Source organism: Trichosurus vulpecula, chromosome 1 (assembly GCF_011100635.1).
Source record: "Trichosurus vulpecula isolate mTriVul1 chromosome 1, mTriVul1.pri, whole genome shotgun sequence".
Taxonomy (NCBI): Eukaryota; Metazoa; Chordata; class Mammalia; order Diprotodontia; family Phalangeridae; genus Trichosurus; species Trichosurus vulpecula.
The window spans coordinates 549,016,401-549,038,529 of record NC_050573.1 but is presented as its reverse complement, the minus strand read 5'-3'; the positions used below and the strand labels follow the sequence as shown (position 1 = coordinate 549,038,529).

Below are 22,129 nucleotides of genomic sequence, written 5' to 3'. Positions count from 1 at the left end.
AATATCTCATCAGAAAAACCACTGACCTGGAAAATAGATCCAGGAGAGATCCTTTAAAAATTATTGCACTACCTGAAAGCCATGATGAAAAAAAGAGCCTAGATATCATCTTTCAAGAAATTATCAAGGAGAACTGCCCTGATAGTCTAGAGCCACAGGGCAAAATAGAAATTGAAAGAATCCATCAATCACCTCCTCAAATAGATCCCAAAAGGAAATCTCCTAGGAATATTGTCACCAAATTCCAGAGCTCCCAGGTCAAGGAGAAAATAATGCAAGCAGCCAGAAAGAAACAATTTGAGTATTGTGGAAACACAATCCGAATAACCCAAGATCTGGCAGCTTCTACATTAAGAGATCGAAGGGCTTGGAATACGATATTCCGGAGGTCAATGGAGCTAGGATTAAAACCTAGAATCACCTACCCAGCAAAACTGAGTATCATGCTCCAAGGCAAAATATGGACTTTCAATAAAATAGAGGCCTTTCAAGCATTCTCAGTGAAAAGACCAGAGCTGAATAGAAAATTTGACTTTCAAACACAAGAATCAAGAGAAGCATGAAAAGGTAATCAAGAAAAAGAACAAGAAAAGAAATTGCAAGGGACTTACTAAAGTTGAATTGTTTTGTTTACATTCCTACATGGAAAGATGATGTGTATGATTCACGAGACCTCAGTATTAGGGTAGCTGAAGGGAATATGCATATATATATATGTTTATGTATATAAGTGAATGTGTATATATGTATGTGTGTGTGTGTGTGTGTATATAAAGACAGAATCAATAAAGGATTAAAAAACAAGGAAGGATCAAAAGAGAAGGGAATTTCCAAATTCAAGACCATGGAGATGGCACGTTTCTGGGTGATGCCAAGCTGTTCAAAGGGACATCAAAACAAATATTCAAGCTTTGAAAGCAAGGATGGGGTGGCAAGAAAGGCTCTAAGCCACATACTGAGCTCCTTAGGGAAGGACTCAGTGTGATATGAATGTTAATAGATACTCTTTCCCCTGTTTTGTCCCCAAAACACATCCCTCCAGTTAAGCCAGTCAATCTATTGTACCCTTTGCACACCATGCTCATCCCTACCTCTATGCTACCTTCTTTCCCTCCCTTTGTCCATCCAAATCCTTTCCATTGTGAAGGCCCAAACCATGTCCCACCCCTCTTCTACTATAGCACCTTCTACTACAACTCTAGCCCACCCAATTCCTTCCCCTTCCTTGCTTCTGAGACTCCCAACCACAGTGCCAATCAACATCTGCCTTACCTCATTCAGCCTTATGCTATTATCCAACGATGTCACATACAATAATTTTACCTCCAACAAATGTTTATGCTCCCTAGCTGCATAGTGGCCTCTCCTACTAAAAAAATCCCTTGGGGCAGCTAGGTGGCGCAGTGACTAGAGCACCAGCCCTGGAGTCAGGAGGACCTGAGTTCAAATCTGGACTCAGACACTTGACACATGTACTAGCTAAGTGACCTTGGGCAAGTCATTTAACCCCAATTGCCCTGCCAAAACAAACAAACAAACAAAAATCCCTTGGAGGGAAAACAGCTTTGCACATGGTTCATTTCCATGGTAGATGAGGTCTATGAGGTATACTACAAAAATGTGCGCAGGTCACAGTTTGCCAGAGAAGCAAATGGTAAATCCCAAATGACACTCCCTTGTGGGAAATCTGTAAAGTATAACTATGAAACATTGCTCAAGATACCCATTAATTTATGGTGGTGGTGTTTTAGGGAGATGTAGGAGTACAATAGAGAATGAGACTAAATGCCGGATTAAGGATTCTGAGTACTATGATCCCAATTCAGTTTTACCAAAAGGTTCCATTCAATGTAGTTAGTTGTTTATTCCCTCTTTGCCTAAGATTCTGTGAGCAGGTAAAGGGTAATAACATTTATCCAGCTTCCCAGATTGTGGGAGAAAAGAACTAAAAACTGCTATAATTTGGAAACCCTTCGAAAATTACCTAGAAAATGTTCATGAAAATTCAGTAAAACTACAGCAGGTTCAAGCTGTTGTTTTAAGATATTACTAAACTTGATAAATAAAGTTACTTTGTTTTTCCAATGTAATTCAGGTCAGAACCTAAACCTAGATCTCCAGATGAAACATTAGTTGTCTCCCCAAGCATTACCTGAATCCCCTAAAGATCTTATTTATAATTCTAGCTTCAGTCCTTTTTCAACCCACACAAACAAGTCTTTTTTACCTTCACACCCTGAATGAGACCATTCATGAGGAAAGTATGTTGAGGAAATGTTTCATGTAGGACCTGCCAAAAAGAGAGAGAGAGAGACTGTCAAATAAACTACATCACATGTTGAAATGCAAACTTAGAAAAACAAACAAAAAAAAACACCTTTCTTTTCAGAGAAATACAGAGAAATTTTGCCACAAGATTTTTTGCCATTATTCTCAAACATACCCTCTACCATCAAAACTCATCAATATTTAGAGAAATACAGTAACTATCAGTAACTCTTCACTGTTCAAAGTCCTTGACTTAGGCCAGATCAGGTACTATTTAATTTTGTCAATTAGATCCAAAAGTTTTCAGTTGGAATATACAAGTATGGAATTGCTGAATGGTGCCAGAAGTCACACAAACATGATGATCAGATCCAATAAAATATTTATGGTATCTCATCATTGCAGCAAGGCTGTCTACATTTCCCAGAATAGCTGTTCAAAACTTTTTTGGTCTCAGTTTCACCCTTCTTCCTCTGTCCCTCTCAAGCAGAGGACATCTCATATTTTGCTAAAGATTAGAAGATATCTGTTGTGAGCTCTTTCTCCCCGCTCCTCCCCCCCACCATTCTACATCTCAAAAACCACATGACAGTCCCCATTTTTGCTTCAGTCTCTAGTGAACAGTGACTCATCTCCTAGACAAGGCCAACTTCCCTGCTTATGCCCTCAAATATTCTCCCAGCAGCTTGTATTTATTCCCCTTCCCCTCTACTTTTCAACCTCTATCTATGTACTGGTTCTTTCCCTTTTGCCTAGAAAAATGCCCAAGTACCACTCCCTAAAACTCTTTCTCTCTCCTCTTTCCAGCCAAGCTATCTATATTTGCTAGTTTTTCCTCTATTTTCCCTTCACTCACTGCTTAAACCTGTTTGGCTCTCTCCAAGGTTACCACAAATCTTTTGTTTGACAAAATCTGATGGGTTTTTTTTTTGTCTTCCTCCTTCTTGACCTCTTGGCAGCATCTGACATTTCTGACCACCCCAAAACTCCTGATCACTTTCTCCTGCCCAGGTAATCATTACAGGGGTTCTTCCTGTTTTTTTCTCTCATAATTTCTTTTGCTGCATCATCATCCAAGTCTTGTCCCCTATGCATGGCTGTATCACAAGGGTCTATTCCAGGCCCTCTTCTTTCTCTAAACTTTCTTCCTCAGTGATTCCATCAGCTTCCATGAGTTCAACTATCATCTCCAGGCAGATGATTCCCAGATCAGCCTCTCTCCTAAGTCCTGGTACCACATCACTAACTGCCTAATGAATATCTCCAACTGGATTGTCCCACAGGCATCTCAAATTCAGCATGTCCAAAACAGAATTCATTCTCTTTCCCCCAAAAACTTCCCCCTCTTCCTAACCTATCCATTCCTTTCAAGAGCACCACCATCCTGCCAGTTAACCAGGTGTGCAACTTTGGAGTCAACCCCAGTTCTTCAATCTCATTCATTCCCCTCCCCACCATTCAAGCTGCCAGATACTGTCAACTCACCTTTATAGTATCACTTGGCCTTTGAAATCTTGGTATCCAACATTTGGAGAAATGACTACATAAACAGTGGGGTCACAGCACACTTTCAAATTTAAGCAAAATTTTTTTCATGTAGGTGATACAAATGAACTAGCAGACCAGTAAAGACTAACCACCAATCTGCCACTAATCTGTCTTTGTGTGATGCCACTGTATAGCCAGAAAACAACTCACATTCATATAGCAATTTAAAAGTCAGAAAACATTTTCTAGCCTTCTGAGAGTAGGCTTTTATCCTCATTTCAATAAGGAAACTGAGGGTCACAGATGTTAAATGACTTGCCTATGATCCCACTGGTATAAAAACAGACCTCTGTTTGAAACCTGACACCTCTTTGGCAGGCTTCAAACAAAGGTCTACTTACTCAAGTCTGTTGCTCTTTTAATGACTCAGATTTGGATCAATCAGTAAACTACAGCTGAAAATGAACGTGATTAATTATATGTAGAAATTCACATATACATATATCTGATTGTGTACCACATCAAAAACAAACCTTGAGGCAATTCTCAATCTGGTCCAATGCCCCCATTTTATAGATAAACCAATTGAGACCCACAAAAAGCAATGATAAATCCCAGTCTAGGTAACAATTCAATTCAGTAAAATAAAACCACAAATACTGTGTAAGTGTCTTTCTAAATGCCCAGCACTGTAGTCAATGCCCTCAGAAAGTTTCTCATAGAGGAGAAAGGAGAAGATAATAGGAATAGCATCCATTTTATGAAGACAGTTGGCTTCCCTTGGAGGAGGAAGGTTGTCCTTGGGATCTGGTCAGCCCAGAAGACTAGCAGAATAACTGGTTTGGCTCCCTTGTCCCTGAGGCTTAAATGTATTGGTTTGTTTGCAATGATTTAACTGTTAAATTAATTGCTAAGTGGAGGGTATGTGGTACAGAAGCCTCAGGCAGTCACTGTCAGATACAGTACCTGGGAAAACTGTGGCTAGAGCTGTGTTACGGGTGTACGGTGAGCCCGCTCAATGGGATAAGGAGGTGACAGCCACTAACACTCAGGGGTTGGGGGAGAAATACTTAAGAAGCTAGACAGGGAGAGCAGGAATATAACCAAACTATGTATTCCTTGGCTCTTAATGATGGTTTTGAAAGAGCTAGATTACCAACCACATTTGGAAAATGAAGATAAACTGGTTTTGCATATTTAGCAACTGGAGGGGAAGGTGAATGTATTTTTGATTTTTGAGGTCTTTGCCTGGTGGCACAGGGGAGAGGGCAACGAACTCAGAACTAGGATAGCCTTTACCTCAGACACTTACTAGCTGTGTGACCCTGCACAAGTCACTTGACTCCTCTCAGTCTGAGTTCCCTCATGTGTAAAATGGGGATAATAAAAGCATCTACCTCCCAGGACTGTTGTGAGGACCAAATAAGGTCACATATATAAAGCACTCTGTGAATGCAATATAACACATAATATGACATAAATAAAGCTCTATATGAATGCTAGCTTTCTAGTTCTTAAGGCAGAACAGTTTATAGACCTAGTAACAAAAGCACAAGTGAAAAAGGATGACAACAACATGGTTGGGAGCCGGGGAGAAGGTACAGATAACACAATCTCTGACCCAGAGGTTTCACTGGACAATGTCTTAAACTGTTAAACTCAGTGGAAATTAGAGTTATAAAGGAAGAGAATGGGAGCAGGGCTGAAGATGAGGCTTGGGAACGAGTTCAGGTAAGACCAGATCCTTGAGCTTACCTCATTACTACCCTACCTGCCCCTACCTCCTGGGGAGTGACTTCAATATGGGAGCTAGAGGGTGAGGGAGCTTTTGCCACCAACCAACTTGGAAGGCTGCCTAAGTTCAAATACCAAACTAATTCATCATTAGAACAAAGGTTAATGAAGATGTGATCTACTGGGGGTAACTCTCAGGTTTTCGTCAGTAATAGAGTTCACTGGCTTGGAGCCCTTACAGAAAGTGTGTTCTTTCTACTAAAGTAAGAGACCCCCAAATAAAGATTTCCCATTTGTCCTTTTTCAGGTGGCTAAAATGGGGAGTTTGTTAGATTTGGCCCCAAAAAGATAAATTCCTCTATAGCCATTTATCCAAGAGGAGACATCAAAGGAGGAGGTAAAATCTTAAAAAAAAAAAAGAAAAAAAATACACACACACACACACACACACACACACGCACACATATATATATATATGTATGTATATATTTGGAGGGGGGAAGGCAGGGCAATTGGGATTAAGTGACTTGCCCAAGGTCACACAGCTAGGAAGTGTGTCAAGAGTCTGAGGCCAAATTTGAACTCAGGTCCTCCTGACTCTACTCCTGATGCTCTACTCACTGTACCACCTTTAATGGATTTGGTAAACAGGATTTATGCTCCCTTAAGAGAAGTCCTGCCCCCCTATCCATAAGGCCAGCCTGCTCAGGGTGTAATTAATCTCCCCTTTCGGGTAGAGCCCCACCTCAGTGGTTTCAGGGTTTAATTTCCCAGGCGGATCAACTGCTGAACTCTGAAGGGAGATTAGAACAGCCCTAGCAACTATCTGGGTAAACAAGACTGTTCACACAGATGCGCATTCTAAGGAAGATGGGAAGAGGCATCTTATTATCTCTAAATTAAGTGAATACAGGGTAATGATACTCTTTCCTACAGGGAGCTCTGGGTTGCTTTTGAAACACTGGACAAGATAATTGATGCAGCCTATGAGGGTGTTAGTAAAATTATACCAGAATATATAAGACTTGAGCAATAGGTATCCTTTTGCTCCACCAAAATTTGGAACATTCCAGCAAGTCTCTATCTCATCTAGTCATTTCTCAACCCCATTAGGCCATTCGGGGCCACCTACGGTTTTATATCCAGATCTGAGGAGTTATTAGAACAAGTCTCCTTAAGGCGAGGGCTCAGGTTTGACCAAGGCTTAGACTGTTCTAACTACAGGACTAGAGGCCATATGCCTGAATCACTGTGTCTTGGAGGTTGGTGGAATGGTGCTGCCACATAAAGGGCTGCTATATACAAGCAGCCAGGCTACCATTGTAACCAGGGAAACCATGAGAACTTCACAGGGGTATCCCAGTTTCTGCTGAAGGTTTGGGGAGCAAAATAATCAAGGGAAAGAACACCCTTGCTGAAGTGGAGGTCATTTTCAGTTGTGGTAGCTGATTAGGGAGGGCGTATTGTGGGCATGGATTCCACAGACTCTGGGGAGTCAGAACCCATACAGGTGCTTAAGGTAGCTCCTTACTACTACTACTACTACTACTACTACTACTACTACTACTACTACTCCTCTCCTTACTACGGAGAGAGGTACATGGAAGCAGTAGACACCCAGATAATTAAAATCCCCCATCACCACATCATGACTCCTACCAGATTTGTGATCCATTTCCCAAAGTCCTCCTCTATTCCTCTTTTCATCCGAGAAGTCTGCAGTATGCTCTAATGACAATATTGCTACTCTTTCTGCTTCCGGTGACATTCTCACTCAATCACCCTCTAGCATACTTTCCTCCCTCCCCAGTCCTGCCACAGGCCCCAGATGTCCTCACATGAGTCTATTTTATTAACATACAATGGTTCCCATCACCCTACCTCCATTTATCTTTTTACCAATGGTGTTTCTTCTGAAAAAGGAGATCCATCCCCCTCATGCTTCTTAGCCAAAAGTATAAGTGACACCTCTGGGGTCAAATCTGCCTTACTCTGCTTAGTTCACCTTACTTGTTATCCACATTTTGTTCATTTTTGTATAAAGGTCAGGCTATAGGTTTTACAGATTGCTCCTTTCTTAAATTTTGACTACTATGAGTTCCTCTAATGCTACTGTTCTTCCTATAACTTAGCTACTCTAAATCTAGCTGGCTAGATATACACAGTCAGTTTTCTATCCTTTCCAATCCCCCTGCCCCACCTCCATAATTTTTATTTTCAATTTAAAGCCCTTTTGATTAAATTTTCAAGATTCCAGGCAAATACATTCTTGATAGTCCTTGTCACATATATTCTACCCCTGGCCAGGCACCTGTTATTCTTTTAAATTTAAACAAAAATTTTAAACAAATCCCATTCTCAAACATCATCTTATCAACCAGATGTTTACTTCTTAACCAATCTTATCTCTACATCCTTGATTACCCTTGGCAATAAAAAGGAAAACACTCACCTGTGCCCTGAAAGTCTGCAGATTCTTGCCCAAGATTCTATAACATTCAGCATGCTTTTTAGATCCCTCCTGGCAGGTACACATTTACTGACACAATTCATCACAGAATGAGCAATAGTTTACACATTAATTCTAAGTAATTTCTATCAAAAATTTCTATTAACAAAAATAATCATGTAAGAATAGTAGTGTCATACTATCTACTATCTATAGCTATGTTGCTTAAAAGTTATAAACTTTTTTAAAATCCAATTGTATTTAAACTGTTCTAGTGGTTACCTCTATAATGGCACTCTCCATAATAAATCCATGTTCTTGTATACTGAGCTTCTTCTATACATTATACTTATACCTACATGGTTTCTACAGCTAAGATGAGGATCTTTACGATAATTCCAATTCCATACTTTGCCTAGAAATTTAATATTTCTGGATTTTAAAAAATATAATTATAAAACCAACATAATTCTACTAAAATAACTTTAGTTGTCATTCAATCATGTTTGCCTCTTTGTGACCCCATTTGGGGTTTTCTTGGCAAAGATACTGGAAGGGTTTGCCATTTCCTTCTCCAGCTCATTTTACAGATGAGGAAACTGAGGAAAACAGGGCAACTTGACTTGCCCATGGTCACAAGGCTAGTAACTGTCTAAGTCAAAATTTGAACTCAGATCTTCCTGACTCCAGGCCCAGCACTCTGTCCACTGTGCTACCTAGCTGCCCTGAAATAACCTATTGATATGCAACATGTATTTCTATAAGTACCTAGTAAATACTTAGCAATAAAAATATTCCCCTCCTCCCCTCAGGTACCTAAGCATAAATGTATATAATGTTCAATCTGCTAAGATAATATTTTTCTTTACACCAAAAGAAAGATAATGTTCTTACTAATTTAGAAGATCCTTAGCCTTTTTCAAATAAAAATGTCACTACCTCTGCAGCTCTGGTACCTACTATACTGTTTTCCTTCTGAGCTATTTTCCACAAAAGAGGGGGACCACAAGCACCTACACAAGCTAAATACTGTCGACCTCCCCCACAATATGGCCAAGACGACTCAGGCTTTTCCAAGTACAGCTCATCATTCATTATAATGTCCAAATAGCAATCAACAGAACTGATGCAAATAAACACAAAAATGCTCATACAAAAATAGTGAGATTTAAAATCACTGGCAACAACTATTCCCAAGAAATACTTACTATGAGCATAGGAGTTGTAAGCAGACCCCAAGCAAAGAACTCAAGGAAGATGACGACAACTGCATGGTATACGCTAGGATGGCCAATACCTTGATGCTAAAAAAAAAAAAAAAAAAAAGAAATATGAAAAAATTGTGGCCAAATAATACATGACTTTCCAAAACATGACAGATTTTGAAAAACTTTAATATTTTTTTCTTTTAAACACAGGATAAAATACCTTGGGCCTCTCTATATCTTTAAAGAATCCATCATACATGTAATTATGCCAGATACCAAGCTAGCATTGTATAAAATGTCAAGAGCAAAGAAAATTGTGAAAATGTTTAAAATAATATACCATGGCCTTATTTTCACTTAAAGCTCAACTTCAGAAATACATTACATAGTAATAATACATTTTTTAAAAAAGCATTTTTATAAGATCAAAAACATAAAAAGGAATAAGATAAGATTTACTGATCAAAAATAAAAATCCTTTCTAATCATCCTGATTAGAAATATCTGTAGATCATATACCTAAATAGTAGAATACACCAATTTGAAAACACAAACACATACACGACTAAAAAGTGCCTTCCCCTTCCAGGAGCCAAGATGGCAGAGTAAGCAATGAGTTATCTCACCCTCCCTTATTGACCTTGAAAAACACAGACAGTGGGGCCTGAGCCAAGATGGTGGCTGGAAGGCAGGGACTTGCTTAAGCTCTCCCCCAGGTCCCTTCAAACACCTATAAAAAATGGCTCTGGGGGCAGCTAGGTGGCGAGTAAGTACAGCACCAGCCCTGGAGTGAGGACGACCTGAGTTCAAATCTGGACTCAGACACTTGACACACTTACAAGCTGTGTCACCTTGGGCAAGTCACTTAATCCCAATTGCCCTGCCTTCCCCCTTCCAAAAAAAAATTGGCTCTGAACAAATTCTAGAACTGCAGAACCCACAAAATAGCAGAGGGAAGTAGGGCTCCAGCCCAGAACAACCTGGGTGGTTGCTGGGAAGGGTCTGTTGCAAAGAGCTGGGAGTGGAGCAGAGCCCAGCATGGACCGCACCAGGACCAATCAGAACGGGAGCCGGGAGGAACAGGCCATAGGGCTCTGAATCATTTAGCTGTGGCAGTTACCAGACTTCTCAACCCACAAACACCAAAGATAACAGAGAAGGTTAGTGGGAAAAGCTGCTGGGACAGAGTGAAAAGAGTTCAATGTCAGCCACCCCCCCAGGGGCGGGGGAGGTGGGGCAGCTCTGAGGCTGCTTCCAGAGCTACAGCTGCAGTTCCTTCTGGCCCCAGGCCCACCTGGTGGGAGGAATTAAGCAGCGGATTAGAATGGGAGTGCAAAGCCTGATTTGCCCTGCCTGGATATGGGCCACAATCCTGGTTGATGATTCTTGGGGGAGAAGGAGCACTGGAGTGGCAGAGCTTGCTGTGTAGAAGTAGCTCTGAAAACAGCAGAGCAGTCGCTCAAGCTTGGGATAAAGTACTCTCTACTCTACAAGCAGTCACACCCTGACAAAAAACTCAAGGGTCAAATAGTTGACTGAGGACATGAACAGGCAGAGAAAAAGGATGCAGACTCAGACTCAGACTTTGGAATCTCTTTTTGGTGACAAAGACCAAAAAATACAGCCATAAGAAGTCAACAAAGTCAAACATCCCAAAAAGAAAACTCCCAGGAATATTGTCGCCAAATTCCAAGTTTCCCAGATCAAGGAGAAAATACTGCGAACAGCCAGAAAAAAACAATTTGAGTACTCTGGAAACACAATCAGGATAACACAAGATCTAGCAGTTTCCACATTACGGGATAGAAGGGCTTGGAATATGATATTCCGGAGGTCAAAGGAGCAAGGATTAAAACCAAGAACCACGCCCTAACTGGGTAAATAAAGTAAAATATCAAAAGAGGAAGAAAAATAGATAAATAAATAAAAAGATAAAACACTAGGCTGGGCAAGTAAATAAGAATTGGGGGGAAGGAGAAAGAGAAGGCTAGCAACAAAACAGTGTAAAAAATTTCTTATTTAGTTAAAAAATTAATCTCAAGAACTGAGTACAAACTAAATACAGGAAAAGAGAAAAAAACATAATTAATAATCATAACTTTAAATGTGAATGGATCAAAGAATTCAAAATAAGGGGGCAGAGCCAAGATGGCAGCTGGAAAGCAGGGATTCACCTAAAGCTCTCCCCCAGGACCTTCCAAACACCTATAAAAATGGCTCTGAACAAATTCTAGAACTGCAGAACCCACGAAATAGCAGAGGGAAGCAGGGCTCACCCAGGACAGCCTGGATGGTCTCTCAGTAAGGTCTATTGCACAGAGCTGGGAGCAGAGGGGAATGGAGCCCAGCATGGGCGGCACCCAAACCAACCAGACCAGGAGCTGGGCAGAACAGGCACTAGCGCACTGAATCAGTGAGCTGTGGCAGTTACCAGACTTCTCAACCCACAAACACCAAAGACAACAGAGAAGGTTGGTGGGAAAAAACTACGGGGACAGAGTGAAAGGAGTTCACTCTGTTCAGCTACCACAGGGGACAGGGTGAAGGGAGAAAATTCAATAAAGGGGGATAGGTTAGGAAGGAGCAAAATATAGTGAGTCTTTCACAACATGAGTATTGTGGAAGGGTTATACATAATGATACACATGTGGCCTATGTTGAATTGCTTGCCTTCTTAGGGAGGGTGGGTGGGAAGGGAAGAGAGGAGACAATTTGGAACTCAAAGTTTTAAAAGCAGATGTTCAAAAAAAAAGTTTTTGCATGCAACTAGGAAATAAGATATACAGGCAATGGGGCATAAAAATCTACCTTGCCCTACAAAAAAGGGAAAAGGGGATGGGGGGAGTGGGGTGACAGAAGGGAGGGCTGACTGGGGAATGGGGCAATCAGAATCTATGCCACCTTGGAGTGGGGGGGGGGATAGAAATGGGGAGAAAATTTGTAATTCAAACTTTTGTGAAAATCAGTGCTAAAAACTGAAAATATTAAATAAATAAATGAAAATTTAAAAAAAGGAAAAAAAAGAATTCAAAATAAAACAAAAGTGGCAGAAAAGATAAGAGAGTAAAGGCCAGAAATCCAGCTTATACAAGAAACACATCTAAAAGAGAACATATACGTACATACACCACCACCACCACACACACCGAAAAAACAAGAAGTTAGAATAAAATCTAAGAGTTACCATAACGCTATCACATAAAAATATTTAAAAATCACAATATCTAGAAAAATAAAGAGTTTAAATGTAGTAGGCTAAAACAAAGCAAAGAGATGGGGGGGGCGGGGCGGTGCAGGGTATCTATCCATCTATCCTAAGCATGTGAAGATTCCCTTCCCTTACCCCTTCCCTCCTCCTCCCTGCCCCACCTGTGAAATGGGCAGATGAGATCAATTTTTTCCAAGGTCATGAAGGCAGTTGAAACAGGCACTTAGAGCTTGGTCACAATGCCAAAGTCATTCTTCTGCATCCTAGGCTATCACCAGTTGTCTTGACTTTTATTTTGCCAATGGACTTCAATGACTCTGGGACAGTGAGGCTGATAACTCTGCATATCTCTGCCTCACTATATCATTAAGGTGGAATTCAAGACTTCAAAGATATGCCTGAATGGTCCAGAATCGCAGGATATAAGGAACTCTCTAAGTAGAAGGCAGAGGAGTTAAAGCATTTATTGAAAATCAAAAGTAGCAGACCCGCGGACCAGGGTCCCCAGTTCGACATCCTGGCAAGAACCTTCCAGTATGCCCATCTCACAATAGTGACCATGAAGCCACAGGAAAACATTATGGCAGTAAGCCAAGCCATACTGGTGCTTCCTGGCCCACCCCACCCCCGCCCCCCGAAATGCCAGGGCCCTCCAGCAAGAAGACTACCCACTGGCCTCAAGCCCCTGCTCAGCACTCTCTGGTCTCCACAAGAGTCAGTCCTGCTTTTTCTGTAGCGCCTGCCACCATCACTGCCACTTCCACTGCAATCTCCAAGCTGTGTTCCAGCTAGCTGACTGCTTCCTCTCTCCTTCAGCCCTTAACTGCTCTCATCAACTGCCTCACCAACTGCCTCTTAGCTCTGCTCCAACAGTTCAGCAAGCTCCTCCCACCACACGGTTCACGTCATCACATGGACCAGAACTCAGGTGCCTGCCTACCTTTGGCTCCAGTCCTAGCCACTCCCCCCAGGACCCTGAGGGCCCCGCCCCCGAAGCCCACTAAAATGGGCAGGGAAGATCTTCCCATTCACTGATTGCCTTTACACTCACTTAACTTCAATTCACGAACCAGTCAAGACGTCACCCTGTTATATCACTGGTCCTCTTAGAAAACAATGGACAGGGGCAGCTAGATGGCACGGTAAGTAGAGCACCGGCTCTGAAGTCAGGAGCACTTGAGTTCAAATCTGGCCTCAGACACACTTACTAGTTGTATGACCTTGGGCAAATCACTTAATCCCAATTGCCCTGCCCTCCCGCTGCAAAAAGAAAAAAAAAGACAAACAGCAGCTATATCACCATAAATGAATCAATAAATGAATAAAACAAAATATTTATTAAGCATTTACTATGAGCAAAAGCATTGAGCCAAGTGCTGGTAACAGAAATAGAAAAGTAAGATAGTTTTCCCCTCTCCAGAAACTCACATTTTAGAGAGAGGTAACATATACTGGAGGGTCCAACCAAGAGAGATGAGATGCAAAGTCCCAGTAGTCTTTAGGATGAAAGGGCAATTCATCACCTTGGTTTGGAGGGTAATGCATCTACTTTAATGTCATTTCCATTGCTAAAACCTTCTGGTTTTGATATTGAACCATCTGGTATGGTCAAACAGCCAAAAGCCCAGCTTCTCTGGGTGACAGACTGAAAAGTATGGCTGACTGAGGTGGGAAGAGGAAAAACACTGCTATTCTCAAGACTGCTGGGCTTCAGGGTTCTGAGCTGTCTCCATCAGAGTGAGGATTACACCCTCCTGTCTTTCTTTCAGAGTGCCTTATTCCTTCAATAAGACTGGCTTGCCTGCCTCAGCAGTGGTATGCCATGAAGACTCTCATTTCCCTGGTAGAATTGAATTTGTACTCTATTATAATTTCCTTAGTTACCCCCTAGTTTTAGAAATCAGATACATTAAATGCCAAGAAAATTTTATAGTAGGAAAAATGAAATCCATATCTAAGAAGGAACCTTTAGGTGGAGCATAAACTTCTAGAGAAACAAGTATTTGATTATTAAACTCTGGTGAAGCTGTATTCCTTGAGTTTACTTATCTAATTCCTTAAAACTTATTTTAAATGGTTAAATAAAACCAGAACAAGTCTATTCCTTCTATATGACAGCTTCTTACATATTTGAAGGCAGGTTTTACCCATGTCTTTTCTTCTCTCAAGCTAAAAATTGCCAGTTTCTTCAATCGCCGCTTCCATAACATGGTTCTCATGACATGGATTCCAGACTTCTCACCATTCTGGCGGCCTTCCTCTGGACACTCTCTCCTTTGTATCTCTTTTCTGCTCATTCTCAACTATGCTTTCCTGAATAAACACATATATCATACACACAATACAAATGTGTTCATTACAATCATTATGAGAAAGGAACCATGTCAATTTCTTTTTAACATTTTTGAGAAGCTTTTTTTTCCTCTAGAAAATGACCTCTCAGAAACTGGCAGAGCCCCTACCTTAACTAAGGAAGTGCTCTCTCTAGAAACTGAATTCTCAATAATCTCACAAGGCATCCCACACCAATTACTGTGATGGGACTGGATTTATGCTAAAAATCCTTTAATAGTACAGTCCTTTTTCTTCTTCTTTAGAGTCACTAAAGCTTATAACTCTTCATTACCCAATAAAGATTGTGTCCTTTACTGAAAGTGAAAGTGATCAAAGAAAACCAGGGAAATGTTGGCTAATACAGGAAAAAGAGATTTAAAAAATTCCTGTACTCAGTGATAATACTCACAGAAGATCTTTAAGGATTATCTTGCCTGGAAAAAACAAAGAAAACTTCTGTCAAATTAAGAAAGCACAAGCTGTTATAAGAAACAACAAAACAAATATGATGAAGAGAGAGAAGCATACATAACAGGACTTAAATTAACTGAGTTGGAGTAAAACAGTCAAGCAAATATACATAGTGACTACAACACTGTAAAAATGGAAAGAACTACAAAACAATCAATAATGAAAGTTGCAGAATTACAAAGAAAAAAGATGGCCCCAAAGAAGTATAAGAGGATATCTCCCCATCTTACCCCTTGGTAGAACTGGCAGGATCATAGATGCAACACTGCATATATTTTAAAACTTCTCTAATGAATTGATCAATTTTGCTGGTTTTTTCCCCTCTTCTTCCTTTTTTTTTCTTTTAAAAAGTACTCTTTGTTATATGGGATGGCTCTTTAAGAAGAGGAAGGAGAGGGATGTAGAGAAAAAATGATGAAATGTGAAAACAAGAGAAATCAATTTAAAAATTTAGTAACTGAAGAGAAAGGAGGGACAGTTAGGTGGCGCAGTGAGTAGAGCACCGGCCCTGGAGTCAGGAAAACCTGAATTCAAATCCGCTCAGATACTTGACACACTTACTAGCTGTGTGACCTTTGGGAAGTCACTTAACCCCAATCACCTTCCCTTCTCCCCTCCAAAAAAAAATTTTTAAAAGAGAAAGAAGCAAATGTTCACTATGACATAATTACATAGAGTATACAAAACAAGTACTCCCAGGAGTTTCATTAAGTATTTTAAATTTTAACCAAGGCAATGAACTTCTGCACTAAAGTCTTCGGAAGCCCATTCAAACTGTATCACAAATAGCTCCAGAAAAAAAATAAAATTCAGAAAGGTAGCAAGATGGCTAAGGAAGGGATTGTATCTAAGTCTAATTTTCCTTCATTGCCTTCAAATAGGAAGATGCGCTCCAAACAGAGTAATAGGACATAAACTGGAAGAAAATAAAATGATTACAAGGAAGTTACTGTAGAAAAACAGCACAAAACCAGAATAAATGAGAATTATTAATACAAAATGATGACTATGGGGTAAGAGAATATCTGGAAAAATTATAATTCTGCATTAACTATAGCCAGACCCTCAGAAATGAGGATGGAAGAGCCACTACAACTCCAAGAATTGCATGAAAACATAATAAATAAGTTGACAAAGAAAGGAGTGAAACTGGAGCCCAATGGAAATTTTTTTTAAAATCCATGACTCTGAACAAAAATTTGGAAAATCTTAAAATAAAAGAAAAAATAAAAGAAAACCAGGGGAAAAAAAGAAGAAATAGAATGGTCCAACAATAAGGGTCAAGTCAAAAGACAGTTTAATTAGAAAAACACATGGGGCAGCTAAGTGGTGCAGTGAGTAGAGCACTGGCCCTGGAGTCAGGAGGACCTGAGTTCAAATTCGGCCTCAGACACTTGACACATGTACTAGCTGTGTGACCTTGGGCAAGTCACGTAACCCCAACTGCCCCGACCAAAAAAAAAAACAGAGAGAGAGAGAGAAACACAAGTCTGTAAACCCAAAATCAAATAAGCTCAGACTATAATGCTAAGTCTCATCTGTCTCCAATAAAAATTTGGTAAAATAAAAAAAATCTGAATATTTCTTTAAAAAGGACAAAGGAAAATTGCCACAAAGTGTTACTACTTATAGCAGACAGACCAAATACACAGGTCGAAGACCCTCTCCCCCAGGTTTAACTTGGCCAGAAACATGGTTGCCAAGATGCAGAACTCACAAGGCAAAAAGAAAAGTATTTTAAATGGTCAGAGAGACACAGCTTACATGCCAGAGAACTATAGTCAAAACTGCCTATGAACAAGGTAGAAGAGGAAAATCTAAAATATGATATACACTAAGGAAAAGGAATTCAGCTTGCACCCAAGGATTACATCCTTAAGAACTGAGCATAATCATAGCCTATCAATTTGAGAACAAAACTACTGACTCATAAGCATTCCTCCTGAGAAAATGTGAGTTGGGCATTCCTAAAAATGCAAACAGCACACAAAGGAAATTTGAAAGAAAAAAAGTTAAAAAGTTTGATTACTTCAAAAGGGCTAACTCATAAACTAATGTTTTAGATGCCAAAAGGAGGGAAAAAAAAATTCTCTCTTGAAAGTGTCCTTCCATCAGGTTTTCCACAAGAAATACCCTTGAGTAACAGTTCTCAAACTTTTTGGTTTCAAGACTGTTACTCACTTAAAAATTATTATAGGTCCCTCTACACACTTAAAAATTACTGAGCATGCCAAAGAACTTTTATGTGGATTATATCCATAGATATTTACCATATTAGAAATTAAAATTGATAATTTTTAATAATCATCCATTTTAAAATAAACCCATTATGTTTACACAACATTTTATGAAAGTATCATGTTTTCCAAAACAAAACAAAAACTGATGAGAAGACTGTCACTGTTTTACATATTCATGCAAATCTCATTAAGGTCTTCTAGCTTAATAGGACACAGCTGGATTCTGCTATCTGCTTCTGCATTCATTTTGTTGCAATGTTGTTTCTGTTGAAGTATATGAAGAAAATCCAGCCTCACACAGATAGATTAGTTGGAAAAGGAAAAAGTATTTTAATAGGCAAATAATGTTTTGGTATTATTATAAAAATAATTTTGACCTCAAGGATCTGCCGAAAGGGTCTGAGAGATCCTCAGTTCCATGGTGTACTCCACTAGAAATCTCCTACCATACTCATGCTCAACCATAGCTGAGTCCAGCTAGTCAACAACTAGTTCTGAATCTACTGTATTATAATCTAACCCATCTCTCCACCTTCTTCACAAGAATATGTTATCTGAACAAAAACTTTGCTAAAATCTAAACAAACTATATCTGCACAATTCCCCTCATCTACTACTTTAGTAATTCTGTCCCCAAAAAAAAAGTTAATGGGGTTAGTCTGCCATGCTGGCTCTTCATAATAATTGCCTTCCCCTTCTAGATATTTGCCAACTGTCTATTTAATAATCCTTTCTAGAATTTTCCCAGAAATTAAAGTCAAACTCATTGGCCTAGATTAGTCAGCAGACTCGACTGTCTTTGCTTTTTTTGAAAATCAGGACAGCGTCTGCTTCTCAAATCTTATGGTATCTCTCCTTTTTTTCCTGAGTTCTGAAAAAACACTGACTGTGACTCAGCAATGAGATCCCCCAGCTCCTTCAGGACCTGAGGATAGCGTTCCTGTGGGCCAGGTGACTGAAGAATTCATCAAGGCCAGTTACAATGTTCTCTTAAGATATCCTTACTCATCCTGGCTATCATCTCTCTATTAGTTATTTTTGTTCTATCATTTCCAGTGTAAAAGGTCATTCTGCTTTGCAGAGAAAACGGAAACTAAGGAAGAGCTGAGCAGCTCTGCATTCTCCCTCTTTTCAGTTACCCAATTCACCCTAAGCAAAGGTCTTATACTTTCTCTGATCCTCAAAGAACATATATATTTTCCCCAACGTAACTTTTTTTTTACATCTCTAAAAAATATTTTATTTTGTAATATGTCACCCTTTGTTTACAATCACTTGTTTTGCAGTTTGGCATTAAAATCACAAGATTTTGACACATTTTTTTGGTTGTGGAAACCACATATTGTATTGAGTATTAAGTAAAAGCATTCCTTTAGCAGAAAGTCCATTTTTCCAAATCTAACCTTGATTATAAACCATAAATTTTCTTTTTTAACTATATTGTTATTTATTCACTAAATATTTCTCAATTACATTTAAAAAATTTTTTCCCAACATAACTTTTAAAGGAAAAAAAAAACCTTTTTGTTGGCTTTAACTTCCCTTGCTAACCTCAAGGAGTTCTGAGCTTTAGTATTCATCACATAATGGACACGTAACATGTCACACTCTTGTATACATAGTCCACTATTTGCTTTTATTTCAATCTTCTATACATTTCTTTCTTTTTTATCTAAATTGCTTGTTGATCCTACCTGCAGATCCACATTTGGTCTTTTCAAACAAAACCCATTTTTCCTCCTCACTGAAACTGTTTCCCTTTGTATTGTCAGGATTCTTGGACAACTCCCACTCCTCCTGAGCTGAATTTCTCTGAAGCATTTTCATCCATGGGATCTTACCTAGCTTTCTTCAAAATCCACAGAATTTGCTTTCCCAAAAACCAAGGGTGCATTCAGATGTCCTCTCCTCTACTATAAACTCTAACATGGATGGGTGACTTCCCTGCAAGTTTCCCTCATTTCCCTGCCAGCAATCAAATTCTCCCTATAGATGAGAATCAGATCCAACACAGAATTCCTCCTAATTAGTTCCTCCACCTTTTAAAGGATGAAATTATTACCAAGGTAAGTAAAGAAGTTATTAGCTGCTCTGCTTTTTGGCAGATGTCTGGATAACTGAAGGGTGCCATCATTACTGTATTCCCTATGTCAGGTTTGTGATTATTTCCCAAAGTCCTCAACTATTTCTTCATTCTGTCCAGGTGATCCATAGGATATTCCAATGACAATATTGCTTCTATTTCTTCCTTCTCCAACCTCCTCTCTGTCATGCTTCCTTTGTCATGTTACAGTGAGGTAAATGGAGACCAGAGAAGTTACATGCTCCATCATAGAAGTTGAAGAGGAAAACTGGAATTTTAACCCAGATTTTCTTTCTCCTATTCCAATGTGGTCCAAACACCACAGTTGCTGCTAAAATCAATGTCATTACTTACAATCTTAACACTGGATTTTCTAAGCAAACAAATGGGCTCAACAAAAATGCCACACTAATAAATGAACGCAAAAAAAAAAAAGCATTCCATCTTGTTCTCTTTGCTATGCCCTTTGCAAAGGCTCTCTTCCATGAAATCAGCTCCACCTACTTATAATCCCTAGCTTTCTCCAAGACCCAAGTCTATGTACCCTCCCTCCTATGAGGTAAGCCTTTTCTGATCTTTTCTGATGTTAGATGTTCTCTCCCACCTTAAATTATCTCACTCCCTCCTCAAATTCAGACAAGCAGGACAGTATTGAAAATAACATAATGTATAATGGGCATCAATTTGCTTGCCTTCTCCATGGGTAACGGAGGGGCTTGAGAAAGGGAGGAAGAAATTTGGAACTGCAAACAAAAACTTTTTAACACAGAAAATAGTATTGAATTTGTTGTATCTTTGGAGGGAGAAACAAGCTGTTCTTTTTCCATTCTGATTTGTATGTGGAATTTACCATTTTATTTGGTGCTTGTTAAGTTCACAATTTTTATGAAAAATAAATTTTAATTTTAAAAAATTTATTATATTTATATCTGTTTAGTTACCTATATCCCCCAGTGGAATAAAACATCCTTAGCATCAGGGATTAAAGCATCGATTCTTAACCTGAAATGCACAAACTCATTTTTTTAATACATTAATGAATATATGTTATTATAATTGCCTTCCTTCATAACATAAGTATTCTATTTTCTGCAATTAAAAACATTCTGAGAAAGGGGGAGGGAATAAGCATTTTTATATAGCACCTACTGTGTGCCAGGCACTGCGCTAAGCCCTTTAAAAATATTCTCATCTGCTCCTCACAACCCCACAAGGTAGCTGCATTATTATCCCCATCTTACAGTTGAGGAAACTGAGGCAAACAGAAGCTAAGTAACTTGTCCAAGGTCACGCAGCTGGTATGTGAGGCTGGATTTGTAACCAGATCTTCATGACTTCAGGTCCAGTGCTCTACCCACCGCACCACCTAGCTGCCTCAAGAAGGGGTCCCCAAGTTTCATCAGACAGACAATTGTTGCTGTTCAGTCACTTCAGTCCTGTCCCATTCTTCATGATTCCATCTGGGGTCTTCTTGGCAGAGATACTGGAATGGTTTGCCATTCATTTTTACAGATGAGGAAACTGAGGCAAACAGGGTTAAGTGACTTACTCAGGGTCAGACAGCTAACACGTGTCTGAAGCCAGATTGGAATGCAGAAAAATAAGTCTTTTTTACTTCATCCCGAGCACCTTATCCACCTCACCATCTAGCTGCCCCCTAAGTTTCCAAACTGACGGAGGGTGTTATCAAAGTTTAAAAAAAAAAAAAAAGGTTATGAACTCCTGCTCTAGAAAAGCATTTGACAATTTGGTCCCTTCCTATATTGCTAGTCTTCTTACTCTAGGATGTACTGACAGTTCTGTTCCTCATCCAGGACACTTCATCTTCCAACTAACTCCTTGTGTTTTCACTGGCTGGCTCACATATGCCTGGGATGCTCTTGCTCCTCACCTGCTGGCTTCCCTGGGGGTTTCCTTCATGACTCAGCTCCAATCTCACTTCTACTTACCTCTGTTCCCAACCTACCTCCTCTCCAGCTGTTTAAATCTCTATTGATAGTTGTTTGCATATTGTCTCCCCTGGTAGAATATGAGCTCCTTGAGGGCAGAAATTGGGGGGGGGTGTTCATTTTTTGTTTTACTCTCTTTGTATCCCCAGCACTTTACACAGTGCTTGACATATATAATAAGCACTTAAATGTTTGATGACTGGCATCAAATATCAGAGAATAAGGAGATAGAAAGAGAAACTGTTACCTGTCCTACACTTCGAGTGCATGGGATCATAGGTTTTAGGCTTTGTATGAATTTCAGAAATCATTTGGTCCAACACCCTTCATTTTACGAGGAAATTGGGATCCACAATCACACAGGTAGTAGTAAACAGCAGAGGCAGAATTCAGATCCAAGTCCTTGCAATTCCAAACACAGCCAAGAATTCCAGATTCTTTGCACTCCCCTCCACACCAATATATCACTATAATCTCCCCTGTTTTAACAATGTTGCAAATAAATCACACTTACAAGAAGGAGAAAACTATTTGCCAACCCCTCATTCTCCCTTTCAAGACACTGAGGCCAGAAGAGGTTAAATAATCAATTGTTAAATTTTCAGCATAAGCATTTATGTCTAGGAAATGAGCAAACCCTACAAACCTGGTCTTGATTTACTATTCTGTTGACTAGATTTAATAAAGTGATGGAGAA

At 39.6% G+C, this 22,129-nt stretch overlaps 1 protein-coding gene across 1 annotated transcript in view; it reads right to left on the bottom strand.

Annotated features, from left to right (window-relative positions):
• The window catches only part of MFSD14B (major facilitator superfamily domain containing 14B), a 106,410-nt gene that overhangs the window by 67,347 nt on the left and 16,934 nt on the right, over positions 1-22,129 (bottom strand). Inside the window, exons 2-3 of the mRNA XM_036741637.1 lie at positions 9,148-9,243; positions 2,228-2,290 (exon numbers count right to left, since the gene is read on the bottom strand). Of these exons, the coding sequence (XP_036597532.1) occupies positions 2,228-2,290; positions 9,148-9,243 (159 nt within the window). The remainder of the gene's footprint in view (positions 1-2,227; positions 2,291-9,147; positions 9,244-22,129) is intronic.